General features: G+C 45.2%; 1 protein-coding gene and 1 long non-coding RNA gene across 2 annotated transcripts; one reads left to right on the top strand and one right to left on the bottom strand.

The window, feature by feature from the left end:
• Positions 1–1,588: 1,588 nt before the first annotated feature.
• On the bottom strand, positions 1,589–17,625 carry LOC113934745. Its single transcript, XR_003523782.1, has 5 exons — positions 17,285–17,625; positions 16,500–16,693; positions 7,458–8,365; positions 6,657–6,826; positions 1,589–1,972 (listed from the first exon to the last, which is right to left on the bottom strand). It is a non-coding gene; the product is annotated as an uncharacterized LOC113934745 (long non-coding RNA).
• A 5,362-nt stretch (positions 17,626–22,987) lies between these two features.
• Positions 22,988–26,294, top strand: TEX48 (testis expressed 48). The gene is made up of 5 exons (XM_027614680.2): positions 22,988–23,000; positions 23,389–23,601; positions 23,706–23,769; positions 24,726–24,877; positions 25,982–26,294. The coding sequence occupies exons 1-5, from the start codon at positions 22,988–22,990 to the stop codon at positions 26,083–26,085; spliced, it is 546 nt and encodes a 181-aa protein (XP_027470481.1). The 3' UTR covers positions 26,086–26,294.
• The last annotated feature ends 1,589 nt before the right edge of the window (positions 26,295–27,883 follow it).

Genomic DNA, 27,883 nt, shown 5'->3' on the forward strand with positions numbered 1-27,883 from the left:
CTAGGGTACAGGAGCCATCTTGCAGTTATCCAGTAGAACTCTCCACCGTGATGGAAATGTTCTCTATTTGCACCAATTTCATGCAGTGGCCACTACCCTCCTGAAATGGTGCTAGCATGACCGAGCAACTGAATTCTTTGTGATTTTTATTTTTATTGAATTTTGATTAATCTAAATTTCAACGGCTACTTGGCAGGTAGGGGCTACCTTATTGGACAGCTAGGCTAGAATCGTAGGATCTCTGACCCTGATTAGATGCCACTTACCCCCAAACTCATTGTGTAAGAAAAATAAATCCCTAATTTTTAGGTCACTGTAAATGCAGTTTTCTGGTACCTGCAGCCAAATGCATTCTAACTGACCGTACTGGGGAGAGAGACTGGGAGAGCCCCAGAACTCCCACTGTCCAGGGGATCATATCCAAGCCATCGACCCCATTTTATTTGCATCTCATAGGACATCAGCTAACATCAGGGTAGGAGAATATCCCAAACAGAAGGGAAAGGTGAAATGGAGCCGTTCCCTCCCTCACTCAGATTCTCTCTTTGACCAAAGACACAAAGGCCTAAACAGCCAAGGTTGGGGGAAGCTGGCAACCTGGGATCGAAATGAATATAGAGGTAGAGGTACCTGGAGGCCACTGTGTGCTGGCTTGGATCCTTTCCCTGCTGCACTCACCTGGGGCAAGTCACTTCCTCTCTCTGAAGCTCATATCCCTCCTGTGGAAAGTGGAGGACAATCAAGCTCTTCCTGCCTACCTCAAGGCAATAAGGCATAGGGCCCAACTAAGAAGGGTTAGAAATACATTTCATACACAGCAAAGTGTGCTAGTGAGTCCCACAGAAGGATGTTCCTGGAAGGACTGGAGGCCTCATAATGTGCCAGCACCTGGTCTGAGACACAGGAGCACCTAACATCCTGGTCTGGTTGGCTCTTCAGATTCCATCTTTAAGTTGGAGAGAGTTCTACTAGCCTTACTAAGGGCCAGAGAGGGAACATGGGGTGGCCTGGAGCTGAAGGAGTCCAATTCTCATAAACAAGTACGGCGAAGGCACAAGGCACCAACCCCTTGAGTGACCACGTCAGGAGGTCCCTGGAATGACCGCAGATCAGTACCCGCAGACAGGTGCAACCTAACTGAGTCCTTATCACTGCCCCATGGGAGGGATTTACAGCCCCCCAGTCACAAGGAGGGGGCTCCAAATACAGAGTAGGTAGAAGATTAGCAAGTTTTCCAGGGTAGCTTCGAAATGGGGAGCTAGGAAGAATGGATCCCCTCCCAGGGAACAAAAGAGAGAAATCCAAGGGGGCAGAGTATTTGTGGAAAACAGTTTGGACCAGGAAAATAGCCTCTCAGCGGGAAGTATAGAGAAAGGCTTAATACATCCCCACCTTCGGCCATTACCTACCAACAATGCCAAAGAGATCCGTGTTGTAGTTCTGTCCCTATTGTTTAAGGACAATCTCCCTTTTAAAGAGACATAATCATGACTCTCATAGAAATATAAAATCCACATGTATCAAAGATTTTGTTTAGCTCATTAATTAGTGAGGGAACTAGTGGGATGCCAGTACCGGTTTACAGAGTCACATATACGCAAACAAGAAGAAATGCTGCAGTGAAATCACAAAAAGACACACAACTGGCTTATTCCACAAGGGGTGTGGTAAACCAGTTGTACTTCCACGGAGGGGAAAATATCATTTGTCTATCCCTGGACAAGAACCTTTTGCATTGCTCCCGTTACCTACAACTTAGACAGCTGTGAAAGAGTTCAAAGGCAGCGAAAGGCACAGAGGCTTCAGAGACACCCCGTTTTCCACTGAAGACACTCAGTCAGGTTTTCGGGCCAGGTCAGAGTCTGGCACCATCTGTCCTTCAGCATCTAGGCGGTACCTCTCAGCGATGTCGGTGGGATCGGCCCTCACAATGGATGCCAACATTCCAGGAAGCTCAGGCTGGGTTCTGGAGCTGGGAGACAGGATGTAAGCACTAAGGGTGTGCAATATAGGATTCTCCAGCTCAAAGAGACCAAATACTAAGGACTTTATCTTATAGAAGCAGAAACTGAGGCCCAGAGAGGAAAGGGTTTTTCCCAAAGACAGAGCAGAGCAGGAATGACACCTTATCCTCTACTACATAACACTTTTTAAGGCAGAGGGACTGCAAAAGGAGATTCCAAGAGGCTACTCATGCCCCCTGGCCTCAGGAGGGTGACCACGGGAGCCTGCCCCCACCTCTTCCCTGTGTTCTTTCCATCCCTGAATCATGCTTGCAATAATTCCTCCCTCCCTGTGCTGGACAATGTGAGGTTCAAAAGGCATGATTTACATAAAATGCCTCCTAGCAGGTGCCTCACTGGAGTCATTTCCCTTCCCCCTCCTGAGTGGCCCTGTGACCCCAGGGCAGCGACAGGGGTCATTCTGCTTTCACTCCCCTGAGGGGTTGCAACAAAACAGAAAGACCGCAGCCTCTTGCCCAGGATGAGTCACACGCTCCTTTCTGGCCCAGATTCAATAAACCCGGAACGGCCTCGAGCTACCACGGTATTTCCTGTGCCAAGCTGGCCCATTAAAATCAGTTTTGAGGAAAACACACAAAAAGAAGAAAGCACACCAAAGAGTAAGTCTAACAGTGGCTCCCACCAGGAGGGGCTCAGGGGCGGGGGTCAGACAGTGGGTGGTAGAGACGGCTAGGCAGCAGTGGGAACAGGGACCCAGAGCCCCGGGGAATATTCCCCCCAGCACAGGGAACCCGCAAACAGAGACACTGAGTTTGTTTCCCAGCAGGCTAAAGTCGGCGTGACCTTCAAACAGCCCGCAGGGCAGGGCTCTGTGCGTCTTCTGGGTCCTGATATGACTGAGCATCCGTCACAGAACCATGTTGTGAGCAACTCGGGCTCAGTTCTCTGCCACAGTCTCAATTTCGGGGCATCCCTGATTTCCCTCTGAAGAGGCCCCAGGCTAGAAAGTGGTGGGGTTTTGTTTTGTTTTTTTCCAACACGCACACTCACACCAATGGGCAACGGAGCCTTTCCCCTTCTCTGGGAGGAAAAGTGGGCAAAAAGCATCAAAGTCAGACAGGAAGGGACCCCTAAAGCTTCGGGCTCCAGCCCGCTGACTTCTGCGGGGTCAACCAGAAACCCCAGTAAGGGCAGAATCCTGATCAGGACTGATCAAAATTCAGACCTCGGAGGAAGGCCCTGTCATTTCTTCTGACACTTCTGAGTTTACAGACCAGTTTCTTGTCCGATTTGAGAAAAATCTGACCCTCTTAAGCCAGATGAAGAACTGGGGACACGCAGCTAAGCCAGGATTAGAACCCACGTCTTCCATCGTAGATGTCAGCTGTAGCGATGGGGAACTGAGGCCAGAGAAGGGAAAACAACCTGCCTGAGGATACCCAGCAGGTAACCAGAGGGGCTGGGATTGGAACCTGTGTCCATCCCAGCTCAAAGCTCTTGCATTCTACCACCTTGCCTCTCTCCTTGGAGATCTCCAACCACAGAAACTCTATCTGTGGAACCAGAGACATTTGGTTCTTAGCGCAAGGATGGCAAATAGATTTCCTCTGAGGTGGATGGGTTGGCAACGGCTGCCTTGGAGCTCCCTGTTGAGAAGACCACGGGTGCACATGAGCTCAGCAGAGAAGGGGACATTCGCTGGGCCGTGTCTGCCATCCGTATTAGAAGTAGACTGGTCACTCTCGATTTCCTGTCCCTGTCCAGATTCTATTTTCACTCCCTTTTCTCCTGTGTTGAGTGGCATTACTGTAGGCAGACCATGAAAATGGCAGAAAACAGTCCAATCTGGAGCTCAGTCTACTCCCTGAGACTGACAGTAAGACAAATGTTGACCTTCAACTCCTGAGGGCTGCCATCTTTAGAAGAATTCCAATCGCTCTTGGAAAAATCAAAGTTCATAGCTTGAATCCATAGCTACCCTGGGAGGGGAAGTGCCTCCCACTATGCGAATTTAACATATTTCTCTGCAGCGGAGTGGATGGCTACTCACAATTCCTCCCGCCTTGAAATTACTATTAGGACTACATATTCTTTTTGCCCTGTGACTTGACACTACCTCTGAGTAGAAAAGGTAAAGTACGCATCCAAGCCCATCAACACTTAAGAAGTTGGTAAGAATTTGAGCTGCTTCCAGCTTGCTGCTCTGCTTCAAGCCGGTACGAGAGCCAGGGCCTTTCCCGTTCAGCCTGTATCTGGTCCCCTGGGGTGATGGCTGCATGGATGGCCGTCCTAGCAGTGGGGAGGCTGAGGGCAAAGAAGGACAAGTGATCCTCTGTAGAGAATGAGAAAGCGATGCAAGGTTAGGGTCTCTAAAGACTCACTCCCAACTCTAGCACGCCGGATGTCTCCCAAACCAATACTCTAGAGTCGGCATTTTCATCCTGTTTAGAAGAACACAAACTATAGGTAAAGAAATCATTGCAAATCATGATCCCAGAGGCAAGCCCAATCCCGGCCAGCGTCAGCAAGTGAGACCGGGACTATTGCTTCTCTCTGAAGAAGTAAGACTCCAGATGCAAGGATTCAACTCGAGGAATCAGCAGGTGCATCTCCTGTATTAGAAGGTCTCATTCTGCCCACAGGCATCATTGTCCCATTTGAATCAAAGGGACAGGACCAGAGTCCCTGGGCCACACTCCTCCTAAGATCGATTTGCCCTCTGATCAAAGGAGATTTGAGGCATTCCCGGGAGCCCTTCCGTCTCGCAGCTGTCAGTGCTGGGTGCTGACACCTTCAATCTCATTCCCATCTTGAATTCTTAGTAACAGGAAATCACAAACCATGCACCAAGACAACAAAGTCCTCTCTTCGATATTCCAGTGCAAGCCACGGAGAAAAGGGCTAAAAAGATTGAGACAGAATGAGACAGGCCCTGGATCTATTTAAAAAACTTACAGGGGCGAGGCTGAGTGTGCTCAGGTAATGAGCACATGAAATAGCTTTTGTTCCACTTTCCCCTGGGACAACATTATATGACCTTGTTTTCTCTCTTCGGAAAGCAGATAGAGAAATATGTTTTGAATTAGTGCTTCTAGGAACCGGGAAGTCACCATTTAAAGGGACATGACCTGTGTAGGATGGAAGGACCTGATCTGATGCAATGGGCGGAGGAGGATCCAGGGTACCAGGTGGTCCCCTGAGATTGGGCAAGTCTCTTTCCTCTCCCGGTCCTCAGTATTCCCCGGAATTTGAGGGTTGCGGAAGGATCAGAAAAGCCCAGCTCAGGCATTCAGAATTCAGCTCCTCAGAAATTGTCCTGCTTTGGTGCCCTTGACCTTGACCCTGAAAAACCAGCAGGATCTGCAGATGGCAAGGAATTGGATCTAATTCTGTTTGCATTTAAACCAACTAAGCAAACAAAGCATTTACCTTGTGTTGAAGATTCAGGAAAACGGCCAGAATCACTTCTATGACAGAAGGAAAATGACCAAGTGTATTCATCCTAACATCATCGAAACAAATTAAATTTTTCCCCGACTTTGAGGAAAACATGGTCACACTTAAGTGCTAAATCTCTTGCATCGACTATTATGAAATTTAAAATCATTAATTTTCACATTAACGATGTTCTGCTTTAATTTCCACACTAACCATCATCTTATGACTTTCATTTTTACTCCAGGCATCATTTTATGACTTACACAAATACTTAAGCATTATTGTGGAAGTATTTAAAGCAACTGATGACAAAAGATCTTCAATACATATAATAGAAAACTAAATTACCAAGTTTATTACCATTGGAGGAATTTTCATCTTCTTGAAGAACATATTATCAGGGGGCACCTGCGTGGCTCAGTCAGTTGAGTGTCCAACTCTATTTCAGCTCAGGTCATGATCTTGGGGTTGTGAGATCGAGCCCCACGTCAGGCTCTGTGCTCGGTGCGGAGTCTGCTTGTCAATCTCCCTCTGTTCCTCCCTCCACACCCCCAAATAAATAAATAAATAAATAAATAAATAAATAAATAAAATCCTTTTTTTTTTTCAAGAGAATATTATCAGGAGCTCAAACATGAAGACTGAGAGAAAATGTGTTTGTTGTAGCCTTCTCTCTTGCTGACAAGTACTATAATACTTGGAAATTGCCCAAGAGAAGCTCTTATTTGTGGTGTTATTTTTTCTGACTTGGCAGAGACGGCACTGAAACCCAGGTCCCTTGCTTCCTAGTTCAGTTCTCAGGCCACAGCACAACTGTCTTCATGTTATGAATTAGCTCTCTCTGAAAAGGCTTCTTGTCTCCAAAATAGGACTCTTCCCAACCACTAGGTAAAGCTTGTGAAGGCTTTCATAATGACTCACGCAGAAGCAAAGATTCCCCAGCACAGAAGCAAGTCATAATATAAACACCCCACAGCCTGGGGCTGTGACAAAGCTCTGGTCCCGGTGTGCCATGGGCAGTCCCCAAACCAAGATGGCCCCAGCATGGCTAACCCCAGAGAGCACTAGAGACTTAGGAAAATGCCCTCTGGTGACTCCTTTGCCCTTATCAAGGACACAGTGAAGAGAACTTCCTCCCACTGTCTGCCTTTTTTCTCTCTCTCTTTCCACCCATCCCTCTTTCCCTTCAGTTGTCTGTCTGTTGTAGATCGGATCCATTAAGGCCCCAATTCTCATCCCATGCTATGCCCATACCTTTGCCGTGTAACAGTGAAGCGCTGTCCCACTCTGTCTTTGGCTCCTACCCTGAGATTTGTTTTGGCCAATGGGATGTTAGCAGACATGTCCCAAGCTGAGGCAAGAAAAATTACCGGCATGTTTCCACTCATTATTTGTGGTCTCTTCCACAAGTGTGGGCTAGCCTGCTGGGATATGAGAGACACATGAAGCAGAGTCAAGTCACCCTGGCTACAAAGTCATGGCCACCCTTGATCATCCAGTAGCTAGCCAACTCTCCAGACGTGTGACCAGCTCAGCCAGTTTCAACAGAGCTGACTAGTTGACCACCCCAGACATGAGTAATACACAGGCATTGTCATTGTCACCTACTGAGGTTTTGTGGTTATTTATTACTCAGCACTACTGTGGCAATAAATAACTGATACAAGATCCAGCAACATTTGACCAGTGTCTTCTACGTCATAGGCTGACTTCTGAACAGTAGAGGAAAATCAGCCATGGCCCTTCCTCTTGGGATTCCAGGCTACTAGAAAAGACACACAGAGCACCTTTCTATCTAGGAGGATCTTGTCCCACCACCCCCTAGCAGAACTCCCAAGACCTAGCTTCTGTCCCTTTACCAACAAGAACACTGATCTGAAGGCAGAATGAGGTAGTGGAATCTCATTAAAGACAAGGTCCAGGTGCAATTGACAAATCATTTTTAGGAAAAAACAGCTGTTAATCACACATGGTTTTATTCTCCCACATAAAAAGCCCAGAGGTGAGCATTCCAGAGAGTGTATAATGTTCTGCAAAGCCACCCAAGATCCTTACCTGGATGCTCCACCGTCCTCAGCAGGGCTTCCACCTCATAATCCATGACAGCTGCTCAAGCTCCAGCTATTACCTCCACATTCCAGCCAGCAGGATGGAGGAAGGACAAAAGAATGTTTCCAGAAGTCACACAGGACACTACCACTTATATGTCATTGGCCAGAACTTTGTCTCATGGCCACCTCTACTGCAAAGAAGACTGGAAATGAAGTCTTTTTTTCCAGACAGCTCTATGCCTAATCACAAATTGGAGTTTCTGTTATTAAGAGGGAAGTGGAGGATGGAAATTGGGAAACAGTTAGTAGTTTCTGCTGTAAGTACAAACTGGTTTTAGTTCAAAAAGACCTAGGTCCACAAGACAGCTCAACCAGGGGCTCAACCTCTAACTTTGGGAAAATGCTTTCCCTCGTTGGGCCTCAGCATCCTAACCTATATCTTGGGGCAAGGGAGAGAGCAGGTCTGCATGGCCTCTTAAGTCCCTCTGGCTCCTTCCTTTCCAGGATCATAGAGTAAAGATTCTGAAGGGATTGGCCTTCCATCAGATGCTGGCAGAGATACACCTATTTATACACTCAGGTGACATTTCCCCCTCAGTCTGAACGCATTTATGGAACAAAAAGGCGAGCATCAAGCACAAACTTGCATCAGACATATGGAGAGAGAGCTACATGAGCTCTTTCATGGCCGCTTTTCAAGTTATATAGAAGTGGCAGTCTTGGGGGTCTAGAAACCTCTTGGCTGGCCTGAGCCATAACCCTCAGGCACCTAGTAATGGTCAGAGAACAAAGATTTGATTATGCTGTTCAACTCCTACCCCAGACCCAGTACAAGGAAGCTGTGTGACTCAAAAAGACTTGAGAAGGGGCAGTCAGATATGCAAAATCCAGCCAGGCAATGTTTATGTGGCCCTGTTTAGAGAGAGAAGAGAGAAAAATACATTTTAATTTACCACCATCAAATTATATAGCCTATATGTGTACTTTATAGAGGGAAGAAACCATTGCTCGGAGTCCAATTAAGACCTTCTACAAGTGTTATAAAGCCTTACAATTCTGTGATTAAACTACCTACTCCCTTGTGGGCTGGGACAATATCTCAAGGCTTTCAAATTTTATAGAGTAAAAGTGTCTTCCATCTAATATACATAAAAACAGCTTCTTTCCAAAAATGCCTAGATCTATGGGCTTTGTCTTTATCTACCTGGAAATCATCGTTACTGGATTTGTGGCCAAAGTTATTGCACTTTTATAAATCAGATGCATTTAATTTCCAACTCCAAAATCCACTTACTTTCAGATTCAAGTATTTATTTCTCTATCTCCTTGGGAGGAAAAAAAAAATTCAGAATGACACTGAAACCCAGGGCCAGCAGAACATTCTGTCTGCCATGAAATTCATGGCTGCCCTGAATTTTGTATGAAATGTCCGAATAACAAAAACAAAATGGCAACATTAGGTGTGGAATGTTGACCCGGAACTTTGAGTTCAACATCTCAAAGAATCCTTAAAAAACTCAAAGAGGTATTATGATCTCATTTATAGGCACGGACATTGAAGCTCAGAGAAGCCACATAACACGTCCAAGGTCACACAGCCAACACACAGCTGAGTTGAGATTTCATCCTCCGTAGTTGCTCCAGAACAAAGCACTGAGTACAATCCCTGGCACATGGTTAAGACTCATAAATGTTACTATTATGCCAACTCCCCATGAAATGATTCTTGGCAAGGTGGTCCCGAGGTGGGCTCTAACCCCATGTCATGCTGACATCCGCGGGAGAAGTCATTCTCCTGTGGGGTACCAGCCCCCCACCAACCTACCAAAACCAGAGGATTGGTCTTATGTTGTTGGTTTCTGAGAATGTTGCATTTCACTTTTTAGGGTTCCATCAGAATAGTCTTAAGAAATCATCTCTTCCATCTCCCCAGGGAGCTAACAAACCATATTGGAAATCAGTTATAAGGTTAAGTGAAGAATCATCATGAAAAGGGAGGAACCTCTCAGTGGTGTCAAACCTTCCTTCACAAAGAGCAGCTTCTAACGTATCCACTGAGACCACTGATGAAGCACATTTTAGATGGTCAGATGTTCGAAATGGAAAAGGTGCTGCATGTTGCATGCCCAGCAAAGGACCGAGAAAATCCTAGAAGAATGGATGTGGAGACACCAGTAGATAAATCCACTGACTTGGAAACCTTGAATCTCCTTGACTGTTTTCAAAAATGTGCTTTCTACAAGAACTTGGAGTTTGCCTTATCGCACAGGGCTCTCCTGCCCCCTGTATGTTTTCTCACCTCCCCTCTGTTTACTTCTTTCAAGCAAGGCAACAAGAAAGAGAGATTCTTACTCAAATCCAGTTATATTTATGCAACATCTTCCATGTCTATACGGCACTGTGCTGGGATCTGTGTGTAATATAAGGAGATATAATCAATGGTATTGCTGTTCAGATGCCAAAAGCTTGCCCACTTATCCTTCGGTCTAGTTACCATCCCCTCTGGGTCAGGTAAAATGATGGAGCTTGTGAGCACAGGGATGTGGGTGTCCACACAGAGGCAGCCCTGTGTGACACCAGGGAGGGCACCGATGTCCTTCCAAAACCCAGCACAGAGTGCCATGCAACAAGCAACTTCATACACGCGGGTCTTCCCACCCTGGGCAAGGCGGGAATTGGGGCCGCCATCTTAGACATGAGCACATGAGACACAGAGAAGGGAAGTGATTTGCCCTGAGTGGAAAGAGCAGAAGTGTGACTGCACCGAAGGGTGAGTAATCTTTGGGGCCGTGGACCTCCCAGATGACTTGGTGTTAAGGGGAAAACATCCTTGGAAGGAATGGGGGAAGCCCACATTGTCTCTGCATTATAGGCAGCCCTACACGGCCGTACACCATCCGTCTCTACCTGCTCCCCTAGAAGAGGAGGGAGGACGAATGTAGTTCAGCACCAAGAGGGATTGCCCACCAGGCGTTCCTGAGAAACTCTGTCAGCGCAGCACCTCAGGTGAGAGAGACTCGCCAGGGGCACGCATCCCCTCTTCGGAAGCTCAGGCCTCTCAGTGGCAGCCCCAGAAGGCCCAGAATGAAGCCCTCTGTCTCTGCACCACAGTAAATCCTGCCACTGTGAAGCTTCACCGTAATAAAGAGATGATTCAGGAATGACTCAGAGAAACCATAGAATTTCAGAGATGTTCTCCTGGACCCACAGCAGGTACGGTGATGCGAGCTTTGTCTTCCCCCTCCAGCCTTTGTACTTGGTGTCAGATCTGAGTAATAAGTGATATATTAAATGACTGGTGACAGTCCTTACCCTTCCTACCTCCCCACCCCCACCACACTCAGAAGCCAGCGTGACAAAATTTCAATACCAAAACCTTCACCGAGAACAGTGAAACTTTTCTTCTCTTCATTTTCCCACAAGTCTCAAAATGATACTGGAAATTTTTTTCTTTGTCTCCAGTGTAATTGAAAAATATGTCTTTATTTAGAAGCAATCCAAAAGTCAAGCCTATTTTTAGAATGTGAATTTACAGAGGATTTTTCCAAAGGGTTCTTAAGTATCGATTGTGTAAGAGCTACAACAGGGTTTTATTTGTGACAATCACCTTGGGGCTTTGGAGGGGGCCCCGGGGTTAGGATTCCTGGAAATTGAGAAGCCTAAATCCTTTGAAAGAATAAACCAAATTTCCAGCTCAAAAAGTAGGGACAAGAGATGAGTTCACATTCAAAACGATGCTCTGTAGAAGGGACCCATAAATTTGTCCGATAACGTTTATTATATAGGTCACAGATCTGCTGTCACACAACGAAACAGTATCTCCTAAACTCCACGTAGTCACACAGCATCCTGACTCCACTTCTTATCTCTACCATCATTTCCTTAATCTTTTGCTTTAAACCGTCTTATTCTTTTACACTACAACAAATGTATAATCCTATTACATCCGTGGAAAATTTCCACACAAAAATAAAGACAATAGAAACAAAATAAGGTGCTTAAATTCTGGGCTGATGTTGGCATCTGCCAAAGACTCTGAGCCTATAGGCTGCTTTCTTTTTGTTGAAAAGGGAGATCAGCAACTGTTTATAGGCCTTACAGAGCGGGTAGCATCTCACTGAGATCTCTCCCTTCGTGTAACTGAAAGGACTACAAAGGTCCTTTCATTTCTCTTATATGTGGAAACTAACAAACAAAACAAACAAACTAAATTAGCTCATATGTATAAAGAACAGACTGGTGATTGCCAGAGGTGAGGGGCGTGAGGGGTTTGCGAAATGGGTGGGTGGGGAGTCCAAAGGTATAACCGTCCTGTGATAAAATACATAAGTCATGCAACGCCATGTACGGCAGGGTTATTGTAGTTAATAACACCGTTTTGCATATTTGAAAGTTGCTAAGAGAGTAAATCTTAAAAGCTCTCATCACCAAAAAACACATTTTTGTAACTACTTATGGTGACAGATGGTAACTAGACTTATTGTGGTGATCATTTTCCAGTGTATACAGCTATCAAATCACCTGAAACTAATATAGTGCTACTCGTCATTTATACCTCCATAAAAATAAATAAAAATAAAAGCGAAAGGATTAAAAAGGGATTCTCTCTCCCAAGCTGGGATTCGGTGCTACGTAATATCATGTCCATCCTCAACATTACATCCTCCTACTTCCCACCAGGGGACTGTGCCCCACACTTTGGGAAAACATCGTGGTAATGCCCGCATCTATAGCAAACATCCTGAGGACTCTAAATGATCAGAGCTCTTATTCAAACAGAAGTAAACCTAAAAGAAAGTGGAGTGAGCAATCTCAGTCTTTCCTCTCATGTGGACAGTACTTTGTGTATATAATGAGACCTCATGCCCTGTGTCTCACTTAACCACAACTGTGTGCAAACCACCCCAGAACTCAGTGGTGACAGTCACTTATCATCATTTCCTTGTGTGTGAGTTGCATGGGGGTTGACTGATCTCAGCTGGGCTTAGCTGGGGTGCACATCTGGAGTGACCCTGATCCATGTCTCTTCTCCTCCTCCTGGTCTAATGGGCTAATCGGGCCATATTCTTTTGTGTCGCTGGCAGAAGAGGAAGAGCAGAAGTGGCTTGAATTCTAACACTGTCCCTTTTGCCCACAAACCATTGACCAAAGCAAGTCACTTAGTCAAGTCCAAAATCAAAAGCAAGGAAACACACTCTGCCCATGTTCCATGTTGGTGCTGTGGCAAAGGTACGACCACAGGCAGGAGTGAAGAACTGGAAGCAACGATGCCATCTACCACACTCCATATCTCATCCAACCTTTCTGGAAATCTTCACTTGACTGTCCCTTACAGTATCAACTGCAACATGCTCAGAAGTAAATTTAAGCTCCTACATTCATGGTCAACTGATTCTCCGCAAGAGTGCCAAGACCATTCAATGGGGGAAAGAACAGTCTTTTCAACAAAAGGTGCTGGGATCACTGGATATCCCCATGTAAAACAACGAAGTTGGACCCCTACCTCACACCAAATACAAAAATTAACTCAAAATGGATTAAAGACCTACATGTAAGAGTTAAAACTATACAACTCTTAGGAGAAAATATAGAAGTAAATCCTCATGACCTTGGGTTAAGTGGTTGGTTAGACATGACATCAGAAACACAAGCAACAAAAGAAAAAAAATATTAAATTGCACTTCATCAAAATTAAACCCTTTTGTGCTTCCAAGGACACTACCAAGACAGTGAAAAGACAATCAACCAAATGTGAGCAATATTATAAATCATACACCTGATAACGGTCTAGTATCCAGAATATGTAGAGAACTCTTAAAACTCAATCCAACTTTTAAATGGGCAAAGGATTTTAATAGATATTCCTCCAAACAAGATGAACAAATGGCCAATATATACATGAAAAGATGCTCAACATCATTAGTCAGTAGGGAAACACAAGTCAAACTATAATGAGATACTACTTCATACCCACTAGGATGGCTAAAATAAAACACAGACAACAGCAAGTGTTGCCAAGGATGTAAAGTGAATGGAACCCTCATACATTGCTGGAAGCACTGAAAAATGGTACAGCTACTCTGGAAACAGGTGGGCAATTTCTCAAAATGTTAAACACAGAGTTACTGTGTGACTCAGCAATTTCACTACGAGGTATACGTAGATATATATCTGCATACAGATGTATATGTGTGTGTGTGTGTATATATATATATCTCCAAGAATTGTCTGTGTATATATATATATATCCAAGAAAAATGATAACATGCCAATCAAAAGACTTGCACACAAGTATTCATAGTGGCATTATTCACAGAGCCAAAAAGTAGAAACAATGCAAATGTCCATCAACAGATGAATAGATAAAATATTATATATTCATATAAGGGAACATTATTTGACAAATAAAGGACTGATACCTGTTACGATATGGATGAACCTTTAAAGGGGTTACGATAAGTGAAAGAAACCAGACATAAAAGACTACATGTTGTAGGATTCCATTTCTATGAAATGTCAAGAATAGGCAGATCCGTAGAGATAGAAAGTAGATTCATAGTTGCCAGGGACGGGAAGGAAGGAGAACAGAGAGTGACTACTAATGGGTATGGAGTTCCTTTTGGGGTGACTGAAATATTCAGGAATTAGTGGTGATTGTGGCATGACTCCAGGAGTGTAATAAAAACTGCATTTTCTAGAAGTGTGAATTTTGTGGTAGATGAGTTATATCTCAGTAAAGCTGCCATTTTAAACATGAATTTAAAAAACAATCCAATTAGAAAATGGGCAAAAGGCACCAAGAGACATATTATCAAAGAAGGTGTGTGGGTAACTAGCAAGTGCAGTAAAAGATATCACACACCATTAGCCATTAGAAAAATGCATATTCGATTCACAATGAAACAACAACACACACCTGGCTAAGTGGCAAAAATAAGAAATAGTGGGGGAAAAAAACCCACTGGACGAGATGCAGAAAAATAGGATCACTCATGCCTTGCCAATAGGAATGAAAAATAGGACACTCTGGAAAATAATTTGGCACTTCCTTTCAAAACTAAAAATGGATTTACCATACAATCCAGCGATAGCACTCTGGGGCATCCAGCCCACAGAAATGAAAACTTATTTTCACATGGAAACTAGTCCTTGAGTGTTCAGAGTAGCTTTGTTTGTGACAAAGACCAGAAACCATTTAAACATCTCTCAGCATGTGAATGGTTAAATACACTGTGATCCATCCATACCATGGATTATGACTCAGCAATTCTAAGGAATGAACTACTAATACACACAGTAACTTGGATGAACCTCAAATTATGCCAAGTGAGAAAAAAAAAAACCCAGCAACCTCAAAAAGATACATAAGTACTGCATGTTTCCATTTATGTAACATTCATGAAATGACATAATTCTAGAAATGGAGAAGGATTGGTAGTTTCCAGGGGTTAGAGATGGTGGGGAGAGAGGGTAGGTGGGACAAGGAAGGGGTAACACACAGGATCCTTGTGGTGATGGTACTTAGGTGTCTTGATTGTGGTGTAGTCACATGAACCACACATGTAATGAAATTACACACAGCGATGCGTGTACACGTACACCAATAATACGTGTATAACTGGCGTACTTTGCATAAGCTCTATGGATTGTAACAATGTTCATGTCCTGGTTTTGATAATGTTTGTATGCAAGATGTTAACACTGGGGAAGTCTGGGTGAAGGGTTCACAGGACCTCGCTGCATATTTTTTGACAACTTCCTACAAATTTGTAATTATTTTCCAAACGAAAGTTTTTAAAAGCCTGAATTTGTCCTTATCCAAAAGTGCTCCTCTTCCTGACTTCTCCCATTTCACATTCACAGAGGCAAAAGCTAGACACAAAGGCTTCTGCCCATTCTCGTCATCCTTCCCTCTCAACATCAAATAATAATAATGACAATAGTGACAATGAAAATATCAAAGCAACGTTTATTGAGTGCTTCTTCTCTACCCTTCTACTTACAGCATGCAGGCTGAATTTATTCCTCACATCGACTCTATTACCTTTAAAATCATCCCATTTTAAAGGTAAGGAAACGAGGGGTCCAGGGGCTAATAACTATGGCCAAGGTAATACAGGAAGCTAAGAAGACAGGCCTCTCACCCTGGAGGTCTGACTCTATTGCCCATGAGCTGTGGAATCACCAAATTCAACGTCCACCCTCTCAATGCCGGCCCGTGTCTTAGTTCAAGATTTCATGATCCTCTGCCTAGACCAAGAATCAGTACAGGAGCCTGCTGGCTGGTCTCCTACCCCAGACTCAAGAGGAAGGAAGCAACCATACCATATATCCTTGAATGGTAAACCACCCCAAACAGAAGACAATCCCCCAGTTTCTCATGCAAAGAAGTCTTCAAGTATTTTTGCCAACTTGCATAGTTAAATGTTCAGTGCTATGGATGAAATAACCAAGCTCTATTTATAGGGATCCAATGCAATATGTATTTACAATGGCATATTACATGAAACACATGAATTTGGACGTACTGCTATCCTCACCCACTTTCTGAAACAATTCCATTTAAATGCTTCACAGACATCTTTAACATCAGCCTTGATCTCACACAGCTTTTCCAAAGTATATTATCTCAATTTCTTATTTGAAAAATAGTGCTTTTGAACCCATTTATGATGCTGTCCTTGAAGAGCTAAAAGGACTCATTCATACAACATCAAGAAAATTTAGTTTTTTTACATTTGTTCTGTAGGTCAGTGGTACTCAACACTGAAGGAGAATTAAAAGTCATACTGTATTTAAAAAGACAAGGAAAGGTCAAAAAAATCATACTGTATTATAAACTTCAAAGCTGCTAAAAGACTAGATTTTAGCATTCTCAACACAAAAAGGAAATGATAATTATGTGGTGTGATAAAGGTGTTTACTAATGCTACTATAGTAAGAATATTGTAATATATTCATGTATCAAACCAACATGTTATAGACATCAAGCTTACACAATGTTACATGTCAACTATATCTCAACTTTTTTAATTGGGGGAATTACCTGGAGAGCTTTAAAAACTATCAAAGCTCACATAGTGAGTTTACCGGCCTGGAGTGGACACGGCGTGTGGCATTATTTCAAGTTCCTCTCATGATTCCAAGTGCAGCCTGGACTGAGAATCACTTGTTTACAGGCACAGAAATCTCCACAAGGTAATTCTGCAGTTCTCAGTCTTCTTTATACACAAGTATCACCTGGAAAGTTTTGTAAAAATCCTGAAGCCCAGACGCCACTCCCCACTCCCCCAGAAAACTCTAATTTAGTAAGGCCCCGGGGCATTCTCACATTTCAAAAACACCTCAGCGGGATCTCATCTGCAACCAGAGCTGAGAACCTCCAACATTGCCACTTAAGAGTATTGCTTTATAAGTGAGGTTCAAAAGACTGTTTTACCCACTACCCAATACTTATAACGGTAAAGTCACATCTCCCTCCCACCTAAGCCCCTGCCCCACTGACCCCATGACTACAAAACTGTGTGGAATGGCTTTGCTTTTTTCTGTTTCCTGTGTGTCAGGTGACCTCTATAAGCATCCAAAGAGAGCACTGATGGAGAATGCTTTAACCTAATTTGGCTTCCTCAAATAGTGCCTGCTTGTCCTAAATAAAGGAATTGAAAGAGTGTCCCTTAAAGTGAGAGATTTTGTGAGAACTCAAATACAAAGCAATTCTTTTATCTGAAAGATAGATGGGGAAGGTGTCGCTTTATTTTTGCATATATTATTAACAACTCTTTCTTGAATGCTTACTATACGTAGGCACCATGCTAAATGTCTTATATCTACCTGTTCTCACTTAGTCCTGAAAGTGTATCTAGGACATGTAATCAGCATTACTTCCATTTTGCAGAGTTGAAAACCTAGAGGTGACGTCCATTTGCCCAAAGTTAGCACCCAGCAGGTGCACAGAGACAGGAGTTAGACCCAGATCTTTTATGTCCAGCGCTGTTCGGCCCGCTTCTGGCCCAGCAGTCCTCGAGATGCTTCCACAGGGGGCACCAGGACTTCTGTTCTGGTGCCCAGATGGACACCATGGCAGAAAGCAAGACCTCGTGGACAGAGGGAAGGGCCACTGGAGAGAGGATCCACAGTTCTCTCCCCTCCTCCCTGACGTTGTGGTCCAGTCAAACCCCTCTGCCCCCAACATTCCCTGGTTCCCTGGCTCTGTGACATCACAGCCTCCTCTCTGCTCTGCCGGCTAAGCAGGAGGGGGTATATTTCTGTACTTAAAGGGACAGTGTGTCCACCACTCCTGGACACCTTTGCTATAGGAAGCAGACGCCACCCCTAACTTGCCTTGACCCCACCGTTTCTGTCTCTGGGCCCCAGTCTCCCCACTTGTGCTGAAAGAGCCCTAAGGGCTCCTCCAGCCCCAGAAGGCTTCCTGTTGGACCTGGCTGCGTCTTTCTTGGTCTGGTCCAAGTGCTGTGGGTCACTGGACACCTGAGGCTCACAGCCCAAAGGGCATAACCCAAGGGCCCTTTTCTTTGGCTCCTCTCACCATCTAGAGGCGGGTACCGGGAGTGCAAGCAACTTCGCACCCTCGCCCCCCCACCCCCAACTCGACATCATCGTCAGCATCAACATTTACGTTTACGGAGCTTTTGCAATGTACCAGGCAGCTGTGCTAAGCACTTTCCATCGCTAGTTAATCCTCACAACCACTTTCTAGGGTAGATACTATTATCGTCATCCCCATTTTTACAGATTTAAAAACGGAGCCTTAAAGGAAGTAAAATTCTTATAAACTTCATAGCTTAGTAAGTAGTAGATCCTTAAGAATTATCCCCCAAAGAATGTGCCTGTAACTGTTAAATTACCTCCCTTGAGAGCCTTTCCATTTCTGAAGAGGGCTCAAAAGTCCAACACTGTTTGCTACCAAGACTCAAAGGAGAAAGTGTTTGTGTTCCCCCTCTTTTTCTCATGAAATTGCTGGCCGGAGTAAAGGTATGGAAAACATTGGATAGATTCAGACAAACCTACATTTAAACCCCTGCTGCACTGCTAATATGTACCGATCTCCAGGCTATTTGTATCTATGAGCTGCCGTAGAGAAAGAGACCTTTTATGACAAAGTCAAAGCTAAGGGCTGACATACAACGGGTTCCAGGAGATGTTGAGTTGATGTGAGGTGGCATTTCAGAGGCAGGAAGTGCTGCGGAATGGTCAACCAGCAGCTGGGGAAGGGGACCTACCATTGTGTATCTCTTACTTTCAGGAGCACGATCACTAAGGCAAAGTTTCATTAATAGACGAGTTTAAAATGGGTTCTGGAGATTAGCTGTTAACCGTGGTTAGAGCCATCGGTCTTTACTTAAGAGAGTAGGAACTTCTCTTTTATTCTCAGCCTCCCCCTTTGGGTCCTCCTTCAACCAAAGCTGTGTGAGAGACCCTCAGGGATTGCGCAGGTGTTCAACCACTGTTGTCCACTTTCCTTGAAGAAACAGTTTCCCTTTTCCACCTACAGCGATCTGATGTTCAGTCTGAGCATCCGCCAGCCGGATGTCTTTTGGTTTTGTCTTTGAATCCTCTGTGGAGCTATATGTCGGGCCAGTGGCCACATAAGATCCTTCGACTCTCTGGACAGCAGTCACTAAATGACTATGGGGCAAACAATATTCATTAAAATGATAATAATAATAATAATTAGAAGTTTAATTATTAGATTAAATAATTAGATTAATTAAAAGAAGGGTCTGGAAAGCACTCCAGAATCATGATCCACAGTTTCCTAGGCGTGACGAAGAAAATAAATTTCAAATGATTCCCTGTGTTCTCTTTTAGATAGCCAGCTTGCCTTTGTTTGGGGCTGAGAACCCTCACCTGTGGTATTAATCCAGGTACACCATGAAGTGCTAGCAAAGGTGCATCCCCTCTCTGATTAGCCGAAATAAAATCCAAAGGCATTCTATTATCCATAATTACTTGAGCTAAGGATTTTCAATCAGTTGGTTGTGCTCCAGGGTGTGGGCTGTATTATTTGTTATGTCAGCCAAGGTGAGAGAAAATGAGCACCTTGGGTTGTCCAGCTCCTGCGGAGGACTCTCTGTCCTCAGAAGTCAGGTCCACCTATTGGTATTTGATAGCCCCAGGAAGGGTTTCATTCCGTCCAATACCATGTGAGATGACACAGTCCGCTGCGGGGGGGGGGGGGGGGGGGCTATATACATGGAATGGTCCAAGGATTCGTCATACAGAATAGTCCCGGTTCTAGTTGGCATTGAAGAGTCTGATTTCCACCTAAGAAACGAATCATGTCAACAAGCAGTACTGTCTGTCTATATTTATCAACAATTCCCCTTGAGAGTTTAGAGGAAGGGTAGGAATGTGTTGAGTGCTAAGATCTCCTCAGAGTGGCATCACTGGACAGATTTGAGACAAGAGTTCTTTTTTTTTTAAAGCTTTTATTTATTCATCTGACAGAAACAGAGACAGCGAGAGCAGGAACACAAGCAGGAGTGGGAGAGGGAGAAGCAGGCTTCCCCCCGAGGAGGGAGCCCGATGTGAGACTCGATCCCAGAACCCTGGAATCATGACCTGAGCTGAAGGCAGACACTTAACCGACTGAGCCACCCAGGTGCCCGAGACAAGAGTTCTTCCAATGTTTTTTTTTTTTTTTTTTTTTAAGATTTTATTTATTTATTTGACAGAGAGAGAGACAGCGAGAGAGGGAACACAAGCAGGGGGAGTGGGAGAGGGAGAAGCAGGCTTCCCGCTGAGCAGGGAGCCCGATGCTGGGCTCGATCCCAGGACCCCGGGATCATGACCTGAGCCAAAGGCAGATGCTTAAAGACTGAGCCACCCAGGTGCCCCTTCCAGTGGTTTCCTGCTCACAGTAAACACAAGTGCCTTATCAACAGGCTCCACATTCTTTATGGACAGAGGAGTTTTGGTTCTGTTTTTATTTCAGGAGCCACTTGTTTTTTCCAAGGGGCCGTTTCTGGTTAATTTTGGAGAACTCTTTGAAAATGATCAGGAGATCTAAGTTGGCATTTCCCATTCCAATTTATTTTATCTAAGTTCCCTATTTTAGGTCTGAGCCCTTCTCAGAGAAGGAAAGGCTCCCTTTACTTAAGCTGTTGGTCTGCCCTAGCATTTCTTTGAAAGTGTCCTGAAGTCTATTAAATCTCCCAGTAATTCATCGTGACTTTGTTTGCCATTTTGAATCTTTGCTCAATCTACCCATAAGAGAAGGACACTTGAAATAGTTTTATATGGTACATTTCCTATTTTTCTTCTCAAGCCCACTTTTTTGAATTATGTGTAAGTGGGTTATTCAAATCTTCTGGCCTTTTCCATCCTGCTGCTCTTAAACATTTTTCCCCCTCATTGAAGGTCAACCATTAAGTGAAGGGATTGGTACAGATGCGATGGTCAATAAGAGTGAGAATAACTAACAAAATCCTGAGTTTAATACAGCCACTTTCTGCCATTCTGAAATTTGGGATGATTCTAAATCTTTGCCCTCAACTCCACTGTTACCCAGGGTTTGAATTCAACCTCTCTGGACCCACCTCCTGGTACAGGAGTTTTAGGGGGATATTGTGCAATGTTGATTGTTCTTTTCTACAGAAATGAAGGGAGTTTATTTAGGTAGTCATGGGAAGGAATAGAAAGAGTGTAAGTGGGTGGTAACGATAAAGCCGGGTGGAGAGAGAAAAAGAGATGTAAAGAAAGTAGGTTTCAGAAGGTTTGAGTAGGAGTACTTTTTTTTTTCTTTCGGAGGCCAGAACATGCCAATCAAAGAAGCTCTCTCTACTGAGTATCTGCTGTTTTTGTCTTCTCTTTTTTCTAGAGTCCCTCTGAAATCTCTTACTATTGACATTAAACGTTTGCCATAGTGACCATAATTCCAAGTCATCTGGTGAAACATTTCCATTTATTAATATAAGCACACACATGAAGGGACACGTAGTAAGGGTGTATATATGAAGCAGGAGTTTTTCCAGGAAGAGGTAGCAACTTTAATGTAGATGAGACCATGACAAACAGAAGAGAATACACCACAGTTGACCACAGTTATGCGTGGTATCTTGAATTCCATGGCCTAAGAGAGCCTCAACAAGGCCATCTGATCAGTAACCTGGAAATCACTCACTCCAGAATATGGGCTGAGGAAAGTGACCTTTCACTAAGTTAACAAGACAGAACAGGTGCTCATGAAGGTTTGGAGGGACCCAAGGCAGAATTTCAGCAATTACCTTTATACACATTGATCACCACCTAGCAGACCTCCCACCGACAGTCCTCAGGGCTGACCTGTGGTGAGAGCTTGTCAGACCTATGCTTCCACTCCTTCCTTAGGAAACACTTCCTTCTACATTCAACATATGCGAGGCAATCTAGAACAAAGCAAAATCCCATGAGGCAGGAATTTACATGAGGGAAATTGAAACTAAAGCAAGCAACAGAATAAGCATATTAATGGCAAGCAATTTGCTAAATGGTGCATCTCCAAAACAAAAGAACTCATTGCCTTATATAAATTTCCACCTTCTTTCCTAAGAAGATACGGTAAGTTCATTAGAGAGCTCAAGGAAATACGTCAGAGATCAAATCACGTCAAAAAACTCATTTGGCAAAAAATCCCAAAGACTGTTGGAGATGGGGGCTCACTGGACCCACGGAGGACCCCTTGGGTCCAAGGATCCCGCAAAATGGGGACATTCATATGTGTCTAGTCTGCTGAATGTATCTGGCCACAGCACAGAAATTTTGCTATTATCAAAGAGCGTATGTGCCAGAAGTTAAAGATTTTGTATTAATATAAGAAGTCATGGGTAAAAGAAACAAAGAGATCAGTTAGGAGGCTATTGTTCTAATTCAGGCAAGAGAGGCAAACAGGTGGCTGGGACCAGGGGAGAGCAATAGTGAAAATGAGAAGCAAGTGCCCATGAGTGAGGCAGCTCACATAGTGAATTGGGTCTTGTGAGGGACATCAGCCAATACCATGATAAGAATTTCCTAAAAGGGGGTCTTGCCACAGAAAGGGGAGTGCGAACAGGACGTATCCAGAGACAAAGAAGTTTGGGACTAAAAGTTTTATAATTCTGGACCATCAGAACCAGAAAGATCCTTGAAGACACCATCTAGCCTAACTCCCTCTTATTATTGATGAGGCTCCTGAGACACAGAGATCCACATGGACACTTACCCGAAGCCAGTCAGCAAGTTGGTGGCAGAACCAGGACCTAAACTCCCAAGACTGTGCTTCGTTGCCATGTTCCCCTGGGACCTGGATCAGCTGGAATATCTTGGAGCCAACAAACCACATGAAGGCAAGGGAAAGGGAATGGAATGACCATGGGGCATTTATTGGGTGCCAAGCACCACAGGGGTGACTTTTCATATACTTAACCCTTTATTTCTACAAATAGGCACTTCATTCCCACTTTCCCCATGAAAAGAGTGAGGTTCAAGAAGGTTAAGGCATCTACCCAAGAATATGTGCCTAGAAATGGGGCAGAGCATGTTTGTACGCATTTCGGCATGAGCCGGGATTGTGCGGTCAGGGGATTCCATCTAGAGTGTAAGCACAGGTAAAGGACTAGCGTTTTTTATCCACAGTCTTGTGTTTACTTAGGAAACAGTCCTGCTCAGGGAACTGGGCTCAAAGTCAAGATCAGCTGATTCAACAAGGCGCCCCTGCAGGCAAAGCTGGCAGAATAAAGGTTTCAACTCCTCTCCATGGGTGAGAAAATTCTGTATAGAATGGGAAAAAATGGCTTTAAGAGAGGGCAACCTAGACAGAAGGGCCTGGGTCTGCTGGCCATGGGGAGCTATGAAAGATTTGGGAGCGGGGAAGGCTATTCTCTCTTGGGAGAGGCTGACCCTGTATGACACCCCTCACAGTGAATTTCCAATGGCCCCCATTCCTTTACCTCCTCCAGCAGCCCACCAAAGCCTGGCCTCGAAGATCTTCTGTTTATGCTGCAGAGACTGTGAAGAGCCCTGTGCCGTGCATGACTCCAAGGTCCCCAGTCAAACCCAAGAGCCTCAGCCATTGACCTGCAGTAGGTCCCAGACAAGAACGCCCCGCCTGGCCTCTCTCGACCTCATTGTGTTCATCCCTCTTCTGCTGAGATATCCTCAGATTTCCTTCAGCTTTTGAGTGGCAATTCCAGCCTAACATCAGGTGGGGCTTCTAACCCAAACTGGTAAACAATAGGCAGGGAGTCCATGGAAGTGGCTGGCACGGTCCCCGTAGGCGAGATGGAGCAGTTCAACAGCAGGAGAAAAACTCCCATGGCAGATTTTGCCAGAAATCCGCCGTGAGGGTTTTTCAAATCTCCCCCCAGAAATAATTTCACAATAAAAACCCAGAGCCTTACAAACGTCAATCCTTTTTCCCAAGATAATAACCATGATAGTGACTGAGCCCCTATTACATGCAAGGCACTGTCTAGGCATTAGGGACCCGCCGTGATCAGGTGAGTCCCCCACTGTTTCAGAGCGGACACAGGAGAACAGCGATATGATTTGATCCCTACAATAACCCTAAGAAGGGGACATGATTACCCAAAATGGATGTGTCATTTTGCAGCTCTGAAAACAGGCATGGGAGGGGAGCGATTTGCTGCAGTTACACATCTAGTAAAGGACAGAGCTATTTGTTACAGGACACAGCTCAGTCGGCTGCTATACTTTTAAAAATTTAGAAGACTATAAAAACAAAGTCTGATATACAACCACATTCACCATAACGGTATTTATGCAGTGAAAATAATCTAATCCCCCCAAAAAGAATATTGGTTAAATGACTCTTGAATTACCTGCAAAATAGAATATTATATAACCATTATTTCTTAAAATTTAGTGACCTGAGAAAAATGTTTCTGATATATCATATATGAAAAAAAGTACAATGTATACATGACATATAGGGTATAATGGGCCCTGTAAAATATGCGTAAGAAAAGACGGGGACTGTGATCACATCTGAAGGGATGGGTGTTTGGGGCATTTCTATTTCTACTTCATACTCTTCGATATTTTGCAGCTTTTCTGTAATGGACATGCACTCACATTTATAAGCAGAGAAAAAGGTAAACTTTATGTTTTGGAAAAAATATATGTATTTTGAACCCAGCATGTGCGTATGAGCGGGAACACTCAGAAGACCGGAGGAGGGAGACCCAGGTGGGCCCCACCCCATAATAACCACCACCGGCCCGCATGCAACACACCTTCACTTCTGTCACCTCTCCTGAGCCTCCCCACCTGACAGTGTGGAATTATCACTACCAGGCTTGCAGAAGGAGGAGGTGGCCAGCAAGAACTCCAGTGTAGATGCTAACGAAGCCTCCCGCTTACCTTTGGGACAACCTCTCATCCACCCAGAAAAGAGAGCCTCCTCCACCAGCAACAATGAGTATGAAAGTGAGTCCCGAACTGGGGTCCCCACACTGACCAGGAACCCCCATTGTCCAGATGACTAAATTCCCCTGATATATGAGCTAAGCCAGATGGGGTGACAGGAGAGACAGGACCACTCCCACCAGGAAGCTACCATCATATTCTAGAACATGTGGGAGCAATTCCAGGAGGCTGAAACCTGCCTGCATGACCTCCCGAGCTAGGAATTACACGAGGAGCGGCAGGTCTGGGAGCAAAGGACACATATCCAGGCTTCTCTGCTAAACTCATGTCTGCACTGGCCACTAGAGGGTAAGTCCCAGGAAGACAGCTGTGTTCCCCCAAACCCAGCCAGGTGCGTGGCAAGTCAACAATGCCAGAAGATGCTTGTGGACTAGAGTGTAGTTCAGCTAGCGGCAAAACGCCTCAGGGGCATGGAAGAAGGACAGAATCCCAGTCCAGGAAGAAGAAATGCCACAACATGACTGCGCACCGACACCACTTGGGTGACCTGGCTTAGCTCACGGCCACCCTGGGAGGCCGGCTGCTGACAGCTAAGGACCAGCCCAGCCCAGACATCTCAGAATTCTCAAAACAGCTACACCCTCCTTGCAAACAGAATCTCACACAAAGTCCAACTGCAATAAAAGAGCAAAGGTGTCCTGCTGGACTTGAATCGTGAGTGGGGCCTGGGAGCCCCAGGAGCTCTGCTTCTCCCTCCCTCATGCCTCCCAACCCCCACAGGGCTCCATGGAACACAGTTTAAAAACCCACCTCCCGTTGTATAGAGAAGACTGAGGCCCACAGGGGGAAGGGACTTTCCAAAAGTCCACCGGGAGGTAAGGTTAGTATTAGAACCAGAATGGGCCCATTGCTCTCACTTTCCAGGCCACTGCTCTTTGCAAGTCACCTGATCATCACTGAATACACCAATGAAGTACAAACACAGAACCTATTGACATGTGTCCCTGTCACAAAGGACTTCTGAGTCCTGGCCTGGGGTCCAGGTGGCTCACCCAGTATTCCCGAATCTGATGGTGATCAGGGCTGGAGGTGACCAGAATGGTCCATCCAAGCCCAATGCAAAGGTTCCTCCCAGCGTCATCATTTCTTCCTTTCTTCTTTTAGAACGGAACACACATGTGTGCCCAAGAGGCTTTTACAAGAGAAACCTAAACTGCTACTCTCAGGATCACTGGCCATTCCAGCCGTGCCACATTGGGAGACCCTGAGCATTCTAGTCCACAGCTCCCAGGCAGGCCTCCAGTACTGCATGCTGCTAGAGGGGCTCCGGGAGGAAGGGGGCGGTGAGCAGGGGCCATGAAGACAGATTCAGAAACTCCCCCGGAGGAGAAGAAGACGTCTGAGCCACCTCTGTGCCACCAGCAAGAATCCCTTCAGCTCCTGAAAAAGCCACTGTGGGGGGAGCTGCCTCCAATTAAAGCCCTTGGTGATATCACAAGACTGTGTCTCCTCTCCCCACCCCACCCCCCCCGCCACAACCAGGGAGTAGCTCTTCCAAATGCCTTACTGCTTCTAAATACATTGTCACGTCTAACTAAGCTAAAACAAAAAACTTAAGGCTATGGATAGCTTTTTTTGGTCTTGCAATCATCTTTTTTTTAAGATTTTATTAATTTATTAGAGAGAAAGATAACAGGAGCAGAGGGGCAGAGGGAGAAGCAGACTCCCCACTGAGCAGGGAGCCGGATTGGGGGGAGGAGGGGGCTTGATCCCAGGACCCTGGGATCATGACTGGAGCTGAATGGAAACACTTAACCCACTGAGCCACCCAGGTGCCCCCGTTTTGAAATCATCTTGAACTTACTGAAAAGTTGCAATAGGACAAAGAACTCCTATTTACCTTGCACCCAGATTCCACAATTGTTTACATCTCCCCCACATGCTCTACCCTGTCTTTTCTCTCTTCCTGTTAGTTTTTCTGAACCACGTGAGAGCGAGTGGTGCACATCAGATCCCATTACCCCTGAATACTTCAGGGTGCATTTCCTAGAAACAACGATAATATTCTCTTACATAACTTCAGGACACTTCTTGAAAACATGAAATTCAACACTGATATACTACTATCATCAATTGCCGCCCCCCCCCCCCCCCGCCCAAACCTCTTCCAGCTGCTTTGTTGCCCCGTGCAGGATCGAATCCAACATCATGAGTCCCGTGGCATCGTCATGTCCCCCTCAGTGTTTTCTAATCTGGAACAATTCTGTCCCCCATGAGCTTCACATTTCTGAAGCATACAGGCATGATTGTCTAAGGCATCCCCCCAATTTGTGTTTATCTTAAGATGCCAGTTTTGCATGTTTGGCAGGAAGACCACAGAAGTGACACTGTATCCTCCCCATATCAAGGGACACCTGGTGGAGGTAGGTCCTGCCATGGGTGACATTAACTAGATCCCTTGCTTAAGGTGGGTTTTGCTGCCAGGCTTCTCCACTGCAAATGACTATCTTTCCCTTTGGAATGAATGAGTCATTTGGGGAGAGACTCTGTCAATATCCCATTGCTCATCAAACTCTCCCTCACTAGTTTAAGTGTCTAGAACCCGCCCCCCCCCCACCCCGAGAAGAAGCTGGGCATGCTAGCATGCTATTCTAAGGAGAAGAGATGCATGGGGCAGAATCGCCGAGCTGATCTGATGGGCATGGTGCAGAGCATAGCCTCATGCACAGAGGGAAGGGCCACTGGAGAGAGGATCCACGTCCTCCCCCACTCCTCCCTGACGTTGTGGTCCAGTCAAACCCCCCTGCCCCCAACATTCCCTGGTTCCCTGGCTCTGTGACATCACAGCCTCCTCTCTGCTCTGCCGGCTTCAGGTGAGTAAGCCTCAAAGGTTAGACCTGAGAGCAGGAGGGGGTATATTTCTGTACTTAAAGGGACAGTGTGTCCACCACTCCTGGACACCTTTGCTATAGGAAGCAGACGCCACCCCTAACTTGCCTTGACCGCACCGTTTCTGTCTCTGGGCCCCAGTCTCCCCATTTGTGCTGAATGAGCCCTAAGGGCTCC

This window comes from Zalophus californianus, chromosome 13 (assembly GCF_009762305.2).
Source record: "Zalophus californianus isolate mZalCal1 chromosome 13, mZalCal1.pri.v2, whole genome shotgun sequence".
NCBI classification, from domain to species: domain Eukaryota; kingdom Metazoa; phylum Chordata; class Mammalia; order Carnivora; family Otariidae; genus Zalophus; species Zalophus californianus.

Excerpts from the sequence above, each read along its gene's own strand:
- TEX48 (XM_027614680.2), top strand. Across the intron at positions 23,602-23,705 it reads ATATCCTCAGATTTCCTTCA|GCGAGATGGAGCAGTTCAAC; the intron begins GCTTTTGAGTGG and ends CGGTCCCCGTAG. Across the intron at positions 24,878-25,981 it reads CAGCAACAATGAGTATGAAA|AACGGAACACACATGTGTGC; the intron begins GTGAGTCCCGAA and ends TTCTTCTTTTAG.